Here is a 14,585-nt window from a genome sequence, read left to right as displayed (position 1 = left end):
CCTGCAGAGATCTGCAGCAGACATACATGAATATTTTCAATCAATTACGCTTTTCCAACTTACATTAATTCCATCAGGAAAGATGCAGAGGAGTTTTTTTTTTTAATAAATTTATTTATTTATTTATTTATTTATTTTTGGCTGTGTTGGGTCTTCGTTTATGTGTGAGGGCTTTCTTTAGTTGCGGCGAGCGGGGGCCACTCTTCATCGCGGTGCGCGGGCCTCTCACTATCGCGGCCTCTCTTGTTGCGGAGCACAGGCTCCAGACGCGCAGGCTCAGTAGTTGTGGCTCACGGGCCCAGTTGCTCCGTGGCATGTGGGATCTTCCCAGACCAGGGCTCGAACCCGTGTCCCCTGCATTGGCAGGCAGATTCTCAACCACTGTGCCACCAGGGAAGCCCTGCAGAGGAGTTTTTAAGTGGATTTAGAGGAAACAGAAGGACTATGCTTTCTGGGAAAGATGGGATATGATGAAGTAAGGATAAAAGGAGACCGAAAGATTCAGATGAAGTTCGTTCCAACCAGCTAATGATGTATACCACTGCGTTAGATGTAGGAAATGTCAAGGGAAACATTATATTCAGTTAATATTTTACCATCATTCATGAAACACCTTTACTAACATTTCTCAGTTGATCATAAACACCAAGAACTTGCAATCAGGGATTAATGAAACTGCAGAATTTCCCAAGACTTAGCATAAAACCTGTGTCATTGGGACTTTATCCTACCTATCAGCTTCCCCAAGCCCTGTTTCATGTCACTGTTTCTCAGACTGTAGATGAAAGGGTTCAACATGGAAGTTAACATAGGGTAGATAACTGCTGCTATCCGGTCCTTGATGGTATAGCTGTTCAGAGGCTGGAAATAGACAAAGCTAATATTCCCATAAAACAGGGTCACCACAGTGAGATGGGAGCCACAGGTAGAGAAGGTCTTGTACTTCCCAGCAGTTGGAACAGTGGTGAGGATTCTCAGATAAGAGATGGTGATGCACATAAAGGGGGCCATTATGCCAGACAGTCCTTCTGTTTTTATCACTATCTCACTGACGAATGTAGATGAGCAGGACAACTTCAGCATTGCCTTGAGTTCACAGAAGAAATGATGCATAATGTTGGAGGCACAGAAGGTGAGTCGATTCAGCAAGTGGATGTGGAGGAGTGAGTGAAGTAATGGGAGGATGAAGGAGATTATCAGTAAAAGGACACAGCATTTATAGCTCATGATGGTGATGTAATGAAAGGGTTTGCATATGGCCACGTAGCAGTCAATGGCCATGGCCCCTAGGACATAACTATCTACATTACCAAAGGATAGGTAGAAATATACCTGGGTCGTGCACTCGCTTTAGAGGATGGTCTTTGCCTCTGATGAGAAGTTTATCAGCATCTTTGGAATAATAACCGCTGTGTAGCAAATATCAACAAAGGACAGGCTTCTCAGAAAGAAATACATGGGGGTCTGTAGGTGAATATCTGAATAGATGGCCAGGATAATGACCAGGTTTCCCATCAGAGTGATCAGGTAGATGGTTAGAAATAGGACAAAGAGAGGCTTCTGATCCTCGGGCCTAGAGGAGAGGCCCAGCAGGATAAATTCAGGACTTGTTAGGTTGTCCCATCCCATGGTTTTGATTTGCTTAAAGATAAATAAAATATAAATTAATAGACTCTTCTTTCATTTGAAGCAGGCATTTTCCAAATATCTTTAAGCTTTATTCTCGCTGAGATATTGTAAATACAATATTTATCTGCAATGCTTCTTTCCTCTATTAATGTGGAGAATTCAGGGTGAAATATATTTTTCCACCTCCCTTTTATTTCTGAGCTACTTAGAGAGATTGCGAAAATAGATTATTGGAGGGTAGTGAGATCAGAGAGAGAAATGGACAGAGATAGAGAGAGACTTCCCTTTTTTATTGTCTTGCATTCTGTTCAATAATCATATTCTGAATTATGGTTCAGGGTACTATGACTTGGGCACAGATTGGGGCATGAGGAAAAGTCTTTGTTTAGGTATTTTAGTGAATAAACTTGTCTGGATAAATTACTTGTCAACTTTCGAATCATCTGCTCCTTGAGTTCATGATATTCCCCCATCACTCATCCTGGAATTTGGACATTGAATTCTGATATTATCATACAAGGTTTTCTATCCCATTACTGTAATAAATGTATCCTTCCTGCCTCAGTGAACTATTATTTGAGAAGGGAAGAAAAGATGGAAACAGAGACACAGATCCAGCATGACATGGATGGAGCCCTTTTTTATTTTTTACTGTATCCTAGGTCCCCAACTTGTGGGTTCTAACATTGTTGTCTGTGTATACGTGCAAATGTATTTTTTTAAGTGTGAATATGTCCCTATAACCATATCAACCATAGATGCAGCTGCCCAGGACTTACCTGATGATTAACAAACACTTCTTGAATCTGAGTGATCTCCTCCCAGGTAACTGCAGGGCTCTCCCCATCTGATGGAGCTGTAGTGACATACTCTGTGCCTTTGTCCTGGGCCTTGTCCTCAAATCCCTGGAGTTCAATTGGGAAAACAAGTAAAACACAACCAATTTTCTCAATTACAAAAGGTATCGCTCTAAGGAACCAAAAGAGTATTTCCTGCCTTCTTCTCCAAGTAGCCCTGTCTGTCTCTATGTTTCCTAAAATTCTCGGCAATGCCTGGACATTTCTGCCAAAGAAAACAATCAACAACATGAAACGGCAATCTATGGACTGAGAGAAAAGATTTACAGCCATATCTGATAAGGGATTGATATACATAAAATATAAGAAACTCATACAACCTAATAGCAAAAAACCAAATAACCCAGTTTTTAAATTGGCAAGGGATTTGAATAGGCATTTCTCCAAATAAGACATCCAAATATCCAACAAATATATGAAAAAGTGCTCTACTTCACTAATCATCAGCAAAATATAAATCAAAACCACAGTGAAATATCACCTCACACTTGTTAGAAAGGCTATCATGCAAAAGACAAATGATAGCAAGTGTTGGTGAGGATGTGTAGAAAAAGGAACCCTAGAACACTTTTGGTGGGAATGTAAACTGGTATAATCATTATGCAAAACAGTCTGGAGTTTTCCTCAAAATATTTGAAATAGAACTACACATGCTTTAGCAACCTCATATCTGAGTATATAGCCAAAGGAAATAAAATCAGGATCTCTAAGAGATAGCTGCATTCTCATGTTCATTTCAGCATTATTCACAATAGCCAAGATGTGGAAACAAACTAAATGTCCAGTTGATGGTTGAATAGAAAAAGAAAATGTGATATACATATATATATATATCACACTTATATATGTAAGCATATTTTCCTATGTCCCTTCCTGATCCCTCATTGTACTTTACATATATATATATATATATATATATGTACACACATATGTATGTTTGGCCTGGGGGATAAATATGAATAGCAGTGGAGGACATGGAAAGATGGAGAGTTTTGATGGAAGATGAGAGGGAGTGGTACCTTCTCTGAGACTGAACTTCCAGGAAGGATATAGTTGTAAGATATAATGCAGAATTTGGTGGAATTTCAAAACAAAAACATTTTCAGAACTCCAAGAAATTGACCCTGTATTGTTAGAACAGAAAGAAAGGGGATTTTCTTGAATAGCAAGACACTGAGTTCCAATGTGGAAGACAGTATCGTCTAGTGGAGAAATTGGAATCAGACAGACGTTGTGAGTTAGTCTCAGCATATTTTCTCCAAATTGTGGGGATGCAGGAATGAACCTCTTCCTTTTTACAGTTTCAGGCATCCACAGGTAAAGTAGTGGTAATAAAACTTCCCTCATTTGTAATTACTTCTCTTTTGTTTCCATGACACTTGACATTATGTTTTATCTTTTATCCTCACTAGAATGGAAGATCTATTAGGGCATAATTAGTTATTTTTCACTGGTATATCCTTAATGCCCATCAGAATGCCTTACACATAGTAGTGATCAATTAAAAAAATACAAGGATGAACAACAAGGTCCTATAGCACAGGGAACTATATTCAATATCCTGTGATAAACCATAATGGAAAAAATATGAAAAAGAATATATATATATATGTATAACTGAGTCACTTTGCTGTACAGCAGAAATTAACACAACATTGTAAATCAACTATACTTCAATAAAATTAAAAACAAAATACAAGGATGAATGAATCGTCTAGTCCAGAGTCTTGAAGTAAGTAGGTTTTTAGGTAAATGAGAGCTTCTTTTCCCCTAATTTCTAAGAGTATCTTGAGCATGAGTGGGTTGAATAATGTCCTCATGACAAAGACTCTATATTTAACAAGAATAGACTCCTTTAAAAATTAGTAATAGAAAGATTGTGAAGTCAGAGAAATATGTTTTTACAACTCCAATTAGCACAGTCATAGGAAAGTGCTACAGCTGATGGTTAAGAACAGAGGTTTGGTTTCAGACATACTAAGAACTGAATCTTTGTTAAAATTTAACAGACATTTATTTATATAGCAAATAGTAATCAAATTATTATTATTTACTAGTAATAAATTTATTAGTAAAATTATTAATATATCATTTTAACTCTAGAACTTTAATACAGATACAAATTAAATTGAAGCCAAGTGTTGTAGACACATTTCAAATAAGAACACTAATTAAAAGACATATGATGTTGTTTAAATGAAACTAAATCAACAGTGGTGGCATTAATAGTGGAGATTTAAAATTCAAGTCCAGTTCTGAATCTCTGTTAAATTAAGACTGTGGAGAACCTCAATAATCTACTTTTGAAGTATTTCAACAAGAATAGCAATTCTTGTGTGCTGTTTCCTATGTACAAGGCCTTGTTTTAAGTATTTTACATAATTTCATTTATTACTCATTAACAGCTTCATGAGGTATTAACTGTTATTACCCCCATTTACCGATGAGAAGACTGAGGTACATGTAGGTTAGGACATTTGCCCAAGGTCACATAGTCCCCAAAGTGCTATTGTGAGCACAAAATGAACAAAGCATGTAATACTTCACATGGTGTCTGTTACATAGTCAACACGCAACATATATTAACTAGTATTTTGTCATCACTACCCTCACATATACCTCAGAGCCTTGAGAAATGTATCCCCTTTTCATCTTGGTCAATGTACAACATCATCAACCAACTCTTCTCCAGCACCCATCCTTCACAGACCTGTTGCCCAGCCCTCCTCTAGCTGGCCTGACTCCTAAGCCTCTCTCTGGCTGCTTTGACCACAGGAGTGCTGGGACTCAAAGTGAGTCCCAGTCTGTGGAAATTACAACCTAGTGTAACAGACACCCTTGGCTTGGAGCAGAAGTTTTTGACTTCCGCCTGGTGATCACAATTGCTACGTCTCATGATCTACACTTGAGGAAAGAAGAGATGTAAATTATCCCCCTACATCCTTCCAGTCCCCAGGGATTTAAGCTATATACATTAATATTTTGAGGGTCACTTTTGGATTGCTTTCTGGTAAATCATCTGGAACAGCAGTCATCAAACTTATGCAATATACAGATTCTTTTAAAATGAAAAAAATGCCGTAGAGTCTCTGGGTTAACATGTTTTGTTATATCAGTATCATATGCACGAACAGAGAAAACTGTAAGCCTTAATAAATGTACTAATATACACTTTTACCTCTAAATCATTAATACAGATACAAACTAAATTCAAGCTAAGTGTTGTAGACATATTTCAAATAAGAACACTAATTAAAAGACATATGATGTGTTTTCTAAGCGAAACTAAATCAATAGTGGTGGCATTATTAGTGGGGATCTTAAATTCAAGTCCAGTTCTGAACTTCATCTCTTCTTGGTTTTTAAACTTTGCCAATACTATAAATGCAGATAGAGATTTTTAATATAACAAAATGGTATTAATAATTTCAAATCTTTATTTACTAGTTTCAGATAATAAAACCAGATGCTTAGTCCAAACTTTTCTAGTAATCAATCATATAATACAAATTTTAATGAAGGTCAATTGACAACTTTTAGTAGAAGGCAGGTATGAGTTGCACTATTATATAAACCCACATTAAATAGTATCCAATCTAGTTATTTCTGAAATCACTAGTAGGAAAATAGTATCTGAATTTATCTTTATTTAGGGTAGATATTGAAATTAAAAAGATTTAATTTCAACATGGAATTTGCTGGTTGATGCTTGAATGGAATAAATAAATATTGGAAATAGTAATTTTAAAATGAAAGAAATGCTGCCTAATGTTTTGGAAAAATGGACATTTCTCTGGCTTGCTATCACTCAAAATACAGGTTAAGAATAGCCAAATTAAAGAAAGTCTAATGAAAGTAGAAAAGAGGCAGAAATGAGAGCAGTAGAACTGGAAATGTTGTGAAGGATCAGGATATGCCACCCCAAAATATGCTTCTTTGGCAACAAAATGATTTTTTTGTCCCTAGTTTTTTTTTTGTTTTTTGTTTTTTTTTTACTTTTTATTTTTATTTAAAAATTTTTTGATTGGAGTGTGGTTGATTTACAGTGTTGTGTTAGTTTCAGGTGTACAGCAAAGTGAGTCAGTTATACATTTACATATATCCACTCTTTTTTTTTTTTTTAGATTCTTTTCCCATATAGGCCATTACAGAGTATTGAGTAGAGTTCCCTGTGCTGTACAGCAGGTTCTTATTAGTTATCTATTTTATATATAGTAGTGTGTATATGTCAATACTTTGGGATTGGGCATCAAAATGATTTTGAGTTGAATGCATTTAGTTTCTGAAATCCCATATCTGCCTAAAAGCAGAGCCTCCCCAAAGATCTCAAAAGTCACTAAATCTTCTTCTGCAAAGCAACTGTAATCTTCTCATCACACCCAAACAGACTTTGTCACAAGACTGACATATCCCCCATTGGTTCTTCTAAGGTCCCTTTGATCTTTCCAAGATGTCATTTGTTTTTCTATAAGTGCCCTTTCTCCCCTTCCCCTTCCCCTAGTGAATTAGGTCTATAGACCCCAAATTCCAACCCTTTGAGGTATTCATCTCTGAGTTCTCCCTTGTGTATACTCAATGCACATGTAAATGAATTTGTTTTTCTCGTAAAAAAAAAAATGAACTCATAACAAATCAAAGTTCTTATAATTGTTTCCATTTTTCTTTAAATTGGAATGTACAAACTAGGAAAGATCTTTTCTTGCTAATAAGCTAATGCATTCAGAAGAGTTGTGAATTAACTTCTGTCACACTAAATTGTTTTCTTAATGCTGTATCAAAGTTTCAATGACTTAAAAAAAGTTTACACTTAAGGACTTATTTTATAAAATGTGTTTCAATTCGAAGAGTTTAGTCTTTAAACTTAAATTGTTCAATAGACATATTAAAGATGTTGGGCAATTATTTCATGCTTGCTTTGGGACAAGCCATTTTAATGGTATGTAGAATTCCTTAACAACATCAAAATTGGGTGATCTCATTTTTATGTTATTTTGTTGCAATTGCCATGGTAAATAAATATATGAGTACAAGCTCTGGAATTTCATTAATTAGGCTTCTAAAAAGAGGCCTCCAGGGTCCATTATATTACTTGCTGCCAAAGATCAAACATGGGCCTGAGTCCCTGCCTCCCATGATTTAATCAGCTGATCACTGTGTTTGTTCTGTCTCACTTACATGAACAGGATTAAAGCACCATAAAATTGTGTGAAAGCATATTTTATTATTATAAAAGATAATAACACATTGTTCCCTATTTTTTTTATGGATTATGGGTGTTTAATTAGCCTAGTGATAAGACTGAAGAATGGGTTAACTAATTGATTGTGAAAACAAAGGAAATAATGAGAAAAAAAACCCCTTAATCCCATCAATATTTACTCTTGGTAAACACTCTGTTGGAGAATGATATGCAAGCTAGGACGTTTCATTGGGTAAGGAATTAGGGTGAATGAGAGAAGGATTGTCACTCGTTGGCCATTTATCCAGCCACTCTTTCTTGAGTGCTTTCTTTGTGCCAGACACCATGCTAGGCACTGGATACAGAGGTGAATTAATCACAGCCTCTTCCCTCTAGGAGCACATAGTCAAATAGAGGAATTGGGCTTTTCAAAGTGCATCCTACCAACATCTGAAAAACCTGAATTCACTTTGGTTGTGAAATACCCACAGTGATTGTAGCAGTAATGGTGGCAGCAACATGAACAATTATTATTTGAGCCTTTTACTACACGGCATCCCTATAAGCATGTAATACTTAGCCAGTGTTGTAGACACATTTCAAATAAGAACACTAATTAAAAGACATATGATGTTGTTTAAATGAAACTAAATCATTTAGTAGTGGCATTAATATTGGGGCTTTAAAATTCAAGTCCAGTTCTGAATCTTTGTTAAATTAAGACTGTGGAGAACCTCAGTGATCTACTTTTGAAATATTTCAACAGGAATAGCAATTCTTGTGTGCTATTTCCTATGTATAAGGCCTTGTTTTAAGCATTTTACAAATCTCATTTATAGGTATGAACTGTTATTACCCCCATTTACCAATGAGAAAACTGAGGTACATATAGGTTAAGATTTTTGCCCAAGATCACATAGTTGGTGAGGGGGTGGAGGTGGGGTTATAACTTCCCAGTCTATTAGCCTAAACACTAAGCTATTCTGCCTTTCAAAGTACTAACCCCAAAGTGCTATTGTGAGCACAAAATGAACAAAGCATGTAATACTTAGCATGGTGTCTGTCACATAGTCAACATCCAATGTATATTAACTACTATTTTGTCATCACTACCCTCGCATATACCTCAGAGCCATTTCTGTCCTTGAGAAATGTATCCCCTTTTCATCTTGGTCAATGTACAACATCATCAACCAACTCTTCTCCAGTCACAATAATCAGAACTTTATATATAATATTCTAATCCTTAAAGCAATCATTTATTTAAAAATTTGGTGTTATTAGCACTTTATACATAAATAGACTAGAAAAAAATAGACTAGAGCTCAGAGATGTTAAATAATTGCCAAATTCACAGAATTTGTAAGTGGTAGATCTCAGAATTATATTTACTTTTATTTGGCTCCAGAGCTATATTTTGGGCCATTATATCATGCTTATTATTCCACAGGAAGAAAATAAAGTGATGACCGAGTGAATGATTTGGGTAATGAGACACAAGTGTCTACCATTTGTGATGTCTGGGCATTGATGAAGTAGTCTCCCATCCTATCAGTATCAGTGGCATGAAGTTGTTGCCAGGGACTTGAGGTGCATTTAAACTTCCCTTGAGAGTATGTCCATATTTTCTTGCTCTCTGCAATGGCAGGCATCGGACCTGACTTCCCCCAGGTGGCTCTAGAGGAAAGATCTCAGGGACCCCACAATCTCTAAATCTCACCTCGACTCCCTAGTCCTGACTTCCAGCCCCATGCAGTGATTTGTCCTTCAGCACCATGGCCAGATCCCTGAAATCTGACAGAAGGCTGGAGTCACAAAGTCCAGGGTCAGAGAAGTCCTTTCTTGCCAGGTGAGTGTATGGGTGGGGAAACTAGACTTCATTCTACATCTTGTTTCCCCCTGACCAATTTTTATCTTTCTTGATCAATAACCTGTCTCTCACTCTGGATCCATCCTAACATCATCCTTTCTCCTTTAGGTCCTCACAGCCATTCCCCTCCCTTTCCTCACCCTAACAATCTCTCTCACCAGCCCTCCTTTCTGTTCCTACTCTGATGTTCCATTTTTCACACCTGACCACAGTTTTTTTTTTCATTTACACCATATCATGACCCCCCATTCTGCTCTCCTTCTTCCCTTTCTACATTCCCACCTTTCTCCTAGTCATCATTCACATGCCTTCCTCCTTTCTTCCCCAAATCTTTATTTCTGTTCATTATCTCTGCCCCAATCATTAAAAAGTTCTCCATCTTCAATTATGCTCCTCTTCTCATTTCAAAAGTTCTTCCTCTTATTTCCTTATTTTCTTTCCATTCATCCGTTCACTCTGTACTCTCTTTCTATCCTACATTTCCATTCTCTCATTCCCACCACTTTGTATTCTTTCTTTGTTTTCCCTTCCCATTTATTCTTTTCTCCACTGTGTCTTCATTTCTATGTCTCTGCTCACAGTGTTCCATTCAATCATCTCTTCATGGAAACCACACAATTAATTATTTTTAGAAATATGGAATGTCCGGAATGAAAGTTTAGAAGAAACTCCCATTTGAGAGTAAATTCTGCTTTCCAATAATTATTTTCTGAATCTTTGTCACATACATGCAGCTTATAATCAACATACACACATATGCACACACATGCACACACACATACACACACAGGCACACACACAGTTATATCACATTCACTTCATTCAGAGTGCCAGCTGTTCTCTAAGTAAAATAGAGGGCAGTTTCGGTATCAGCTAGAAGAGTTTTTATGTGTTACACCCTGCTGTGATTTTGTTATCAACTAGAAATCTCTTCATGACCTCAGCCCATCCTTGACCTCACCTAAGGCTGAGATGGGACCTGCTCCAAATAAGTTCCACCAGCCCCTTTGCTTATATTTGTTGCATCACTTATCATGCTGCTTTTCATCCAATGTTGATCTTCCTTTCTTTCCATACTGTGGTTTCTTCATGGCAGAGTCTTTGTGTAGTTTGTCTTAATGTCCCATTATAGAAAAGAAATATTTGTAGAACAGATAAATTAATCAATAAGTGGATGATAAATAAATGATCTTTTGGATCATGTGATTACCTTCTGCCCTTGATCTAGCCAAAATTATTTCCTGGGAACCATAGGCAGATTCAGGTATTCAGACAAATTTTTTAAAACCTAACCCTTCTCTTCTCTCTCCTCTCATATATTTCCAGAGGCACAGATTACAGTTGCCCATCACTATTCAAAGTAACAATTGTGCTTTGTGAGAAAAATAGTCTTTGCAGTTGCTTTTATAAATTATCAAAAATCTCCAGTGTGACTGATTTGTAGTAATTAGATCTACATTTTCTTCCCTGCTCCATACTCCACCGCCTTTCCTGCTTTTCTTTTGATGGTCCTTGTGTCTCTTTTTCTCTTCCAATCCTCATTATTCTCTCTGGGTCCTTCGTCTATATTATTAACCCTCCGTATATACTCTGCTTCACTATGTACTTCATTTTTTACCGGAACTATAGCACGGATCCTTCAGCCCTTTATTGTAGCAGTGAGGTCAGCAAGGTTTGGAGATATGGATTTATGAATAATCAGTATTAAGTTGGTCAGTGAGGCTCTAGAACTAAATAGGTTTTTCAGGTTTGCTCTTGGGGACCTTGCAAGGTGAAGGAGAAGGGAGAAGAAGAGAAAAACTGTAGATAGAAAAGAGCTCACCACTGAGAGAAGGAAGAAGAAATTCATAATTTTGCAGCATTAAGGAGATTAGAAAAAAAAATGTCAAGAATGTGGGGGCTTCCCTGGTGGCGTAGTGGTTGAGAATCCACCTGCCGATGCAGGGGGCACGAGTTCGAGCCCTGGTCTGGGAGGATCCCACATGCCACGGAGCAACTAGGCCCGTGAGCCACAGTTACTGAGCCTGCACTTCTGGAGCCTGTGCTCCGCAACAAGAGAGGCCGCGATAGTGAGAGGCCCGCGCACCGCGATGAAGAGTGGCCCCCACTTGCCACAACTAGAGAAAGCCCTCGCACAGAGGCAAAGACCCAACACAGCCATAAAAAAATTAATTAATTAATTAATTAATTAATTAAAAAAAAAAAAAAGAAAGCAGCCTCTGCCTGTCAGGGTTTCAGAGTGAAGGATGAAGGCATTTAAAAAAAAAAGAATGTGGGAGATAGTGGTTAATAATGCCGTCATTAGAGAAGGAAAATTAAGAAGGGTTGAGAGAAACAGTCATAGCAATGTCCAAGGCTCTGTGTTAGAATTCTAGCTCTGCCATTGGCTAGCTGCGCAGTATTAAAGCAAGTTTCTTAATTTCTCTGTGCCTCAGTTTCCTCATCTGTAAAATGAGAATAAAATAGTATCTAATAAAATACAGGTTTAATAAAATAACGCATGCAGAGTGCTCTGTACTGTGTTTGGCATATAGCAAGGGCTCCAAAAATATTACTTATTACTACTACTATTGCTACAACTACCAACATTGTTACATACCATTGCATATGGTGAAGACTGTTCATTGATAACCTTGGAAGCAAAAATTTGAATTGATTATTTTATAAGTAAACTATATTTAATTATACGAAGTGTATGAAGTGGAGCAAATAGTTGATAGAGTATAAGATATGAATTATATTTTTAAAAACACTAATTGGCATTTTATTGTATTCTTCTAACAACGTTGCAAAAGTAGTTTCTAAGTCCATTCTGTGGTGGAGGAATCTGAGGCTCAGACAAGTCAAGACACTTGCCCATGTAAAAGAGTTAGTAACTTGGAGCACAGAAATATAAACTTATGTCAGCTTGGATCCATACTCTGTAGCAGACGTAAGTAGACAACCCAAAGACACATCACAGAGAATGGATAAATACATTGTGGTGTATCCACACAAAAGGCTATTATATAGCAATGAAAAATAAATGAACAACAGCTATCACCAATAATATCAGTGAATCTAAGTAATATAATATTGAGGCACAAAATCAGGTCACCACAAATTACTTAAAATTTGTTACCCTTTTACAAATTTCGTGTCATCTCCAACTTAATATTCTTCTTGGAATACCAATAGCAGATACATATCAAATATAAATATATATTAACAAAGGAAAGAGAATGATTACCCCGAGATTCAGAAGGTTGGTTACCTTAGGCAAGGAGTGACGGGGAGAGGTGATGGAGAATGTTCATAGAAGTAGATATGAATTATAATCAAAGTTCTAGTTTCTGTGTTGAACAGTAAGTTAATGGTTGTTTCTAATCATATTCAAAGCCAAGGGAGCAAGCAAGAAGGTGATGCTCAGACCAACGAAGAAAATGTAGCATAAGCCAAGGATTATGATTAATCCAGTCCTGGGCTCCTGAGGCTGGAGGAATACAGGCAATTATGAATCCTCCACCTTTGTCTTTTACAGTCTTGCTGAAGATTTCTCCCTCCTATTCCAGAATCCTGTCTAAAATATTTTTCTGGCTCTAGATCTCTAGAATCAGCCCCCAAAGAAAGAGCTTCCATCAGAAACTCACTATAGAACTTACTAGAGTGAGACAGAGAAATAGGAACCGTAATTGGAAACATGGGCTATACCTGAGATTAGGGAAAAACAATTTAGGGAAACTTCTTGGCTCATTGGTTTCTTGTAGGTCTGACGGTTATAGTGCACATGTATTGTGAGATCTTTCTTTTTTTCCATAAGGTTTTGGAAAATTGTTTTTTTTTTAAACATCTTTATTGGAGTATAATTGCTTTACAATGGTGTGTTAGTTTCTGCTTTATAACAAAGTGAATCAGTTATACATATACATATGTTCCCATATCTCTTCCCTCTTGCATCTCCCTCCCTCCCACCATCCCTACCCCACCCCTCTAGGTGGTCACAAACCACCGAGCTGATCTCCCTGTGCTATGCGGTTGCTTCCCACTAGCTATCTATTTTACATTTGGTAGTGTATATATGTCCATGCCACTCTCTCACCCTGTCACATCTTACCCCTCCCCCTCCCCATATCCTCAAGTCCATTCTCTAGTAGATCTGTGTCTTTATTCCCGTCTTGCCACTAGGTTCTTCATGACCTTTTTTTCCCCCTTAGATTCCATATATATGTGTTAGCATACGGTATTTGTTTTTCTCTTTCTGACTTACTTGAGTCTGTATGACAGACTCTAACTCCATCCACCTCACTACAAATACCTCCATTTCATTTCTTTTTATGGCTGAGTAATATTCCATTGTATATATGTGCCACATCTTCTTTATCCATTCATCCGATGATGGACACGTAGGTTGCTTCCATGTCCTGGCTATTGTAAATAGGGCTGCAATGAACATTTTGGTACATGACTCTTTTTGAATTACGGTTTTCTCAGGGTATATGCCCAGTAGTGGGATTGCTGGGTCGTATGGTAGTTCTATTTGTAGTTTTTTAAGGAACCTCCATACTGTTGTCCATAGTGGCTGTATCAATTTACATTCCCACCAACAGTGCAAGAGGGTTGCCTTTTCTCCACACCCTCTCCAGCATTTATTGTTTCTAGATTTTTTGATGATGGCCATTCTGACTGGTGTGAGATGATATCTCATTGTAGTTTTGATTTGCATTTCTCTAATGATTAATGATGTTGAGCATTCTTTCATGTGTCTGTAGGCCATCTGTATATCTTCTTTGGAGAAATGTCTATTTAGGTCTTCTGCCCATTTTTGGATTGGGTTGTTTGTTTTTTTGTTATTGAGCTGCATGAGCTGCTTGTAAATCTTGGAGATTAATCCTTTGTCAGTTGCTTCATTTGCAAATATTTTCTCCCATTCTGAGGGTTGTCTTTTGGTCTTGTTTATGGTTTCCTTTGCTGTGCAAAAGCTTTTAAGTTTCATTAGGTCCCATTTGTTTATTTGTGTTTTTATTTCCATTTCTCTAGGAGCTGGGTCAAAAAGGATCTTGCTGTGATTTAT

At 37.1% G+C, this 14,585-nt stretch overlaps 1 protein-coding gene across 1 annotated transcript; it reads right to left on the bottom strand.

Moving 5' to 3' along the window:
• Window positions 1-711: 711 nt before the first annotated feature.
• LOC103005423 (olfactory receptor 1L1-like) lies at window positions 712-1,632 on the bottom strand. Its single transcript, XM_028161884.2, is given in 1 exon segment — window positions 712-1,632. A coding segment is annotated over 1 exon segment (918 nt). The 5' UTR covers window positions 1,630-1,632.
• Window positions 1,633-14,585: the final 12,953 nt, after the last annotated feature.

The sequence above is a fragment of the Balaenoptera acutorostrata genome, chromosome 6 (assembly GCF_949987535.1).
Source record: "Balaenoptera acutorostrata chromosome 6, mBalAcu1.1, whole genome shotgun sequence".
Taxonomy (NCBI): domain Eukaryota; kingdom Metazoa; phylum Chordata; class Mammalia; order Artiodactyla; family Balaenopteridae; genus Balaenoptera; species Balaenoptera acutorostrata.
This window is presented reverse-complemented; position numbering and strand designations above follow the sequence as displayed.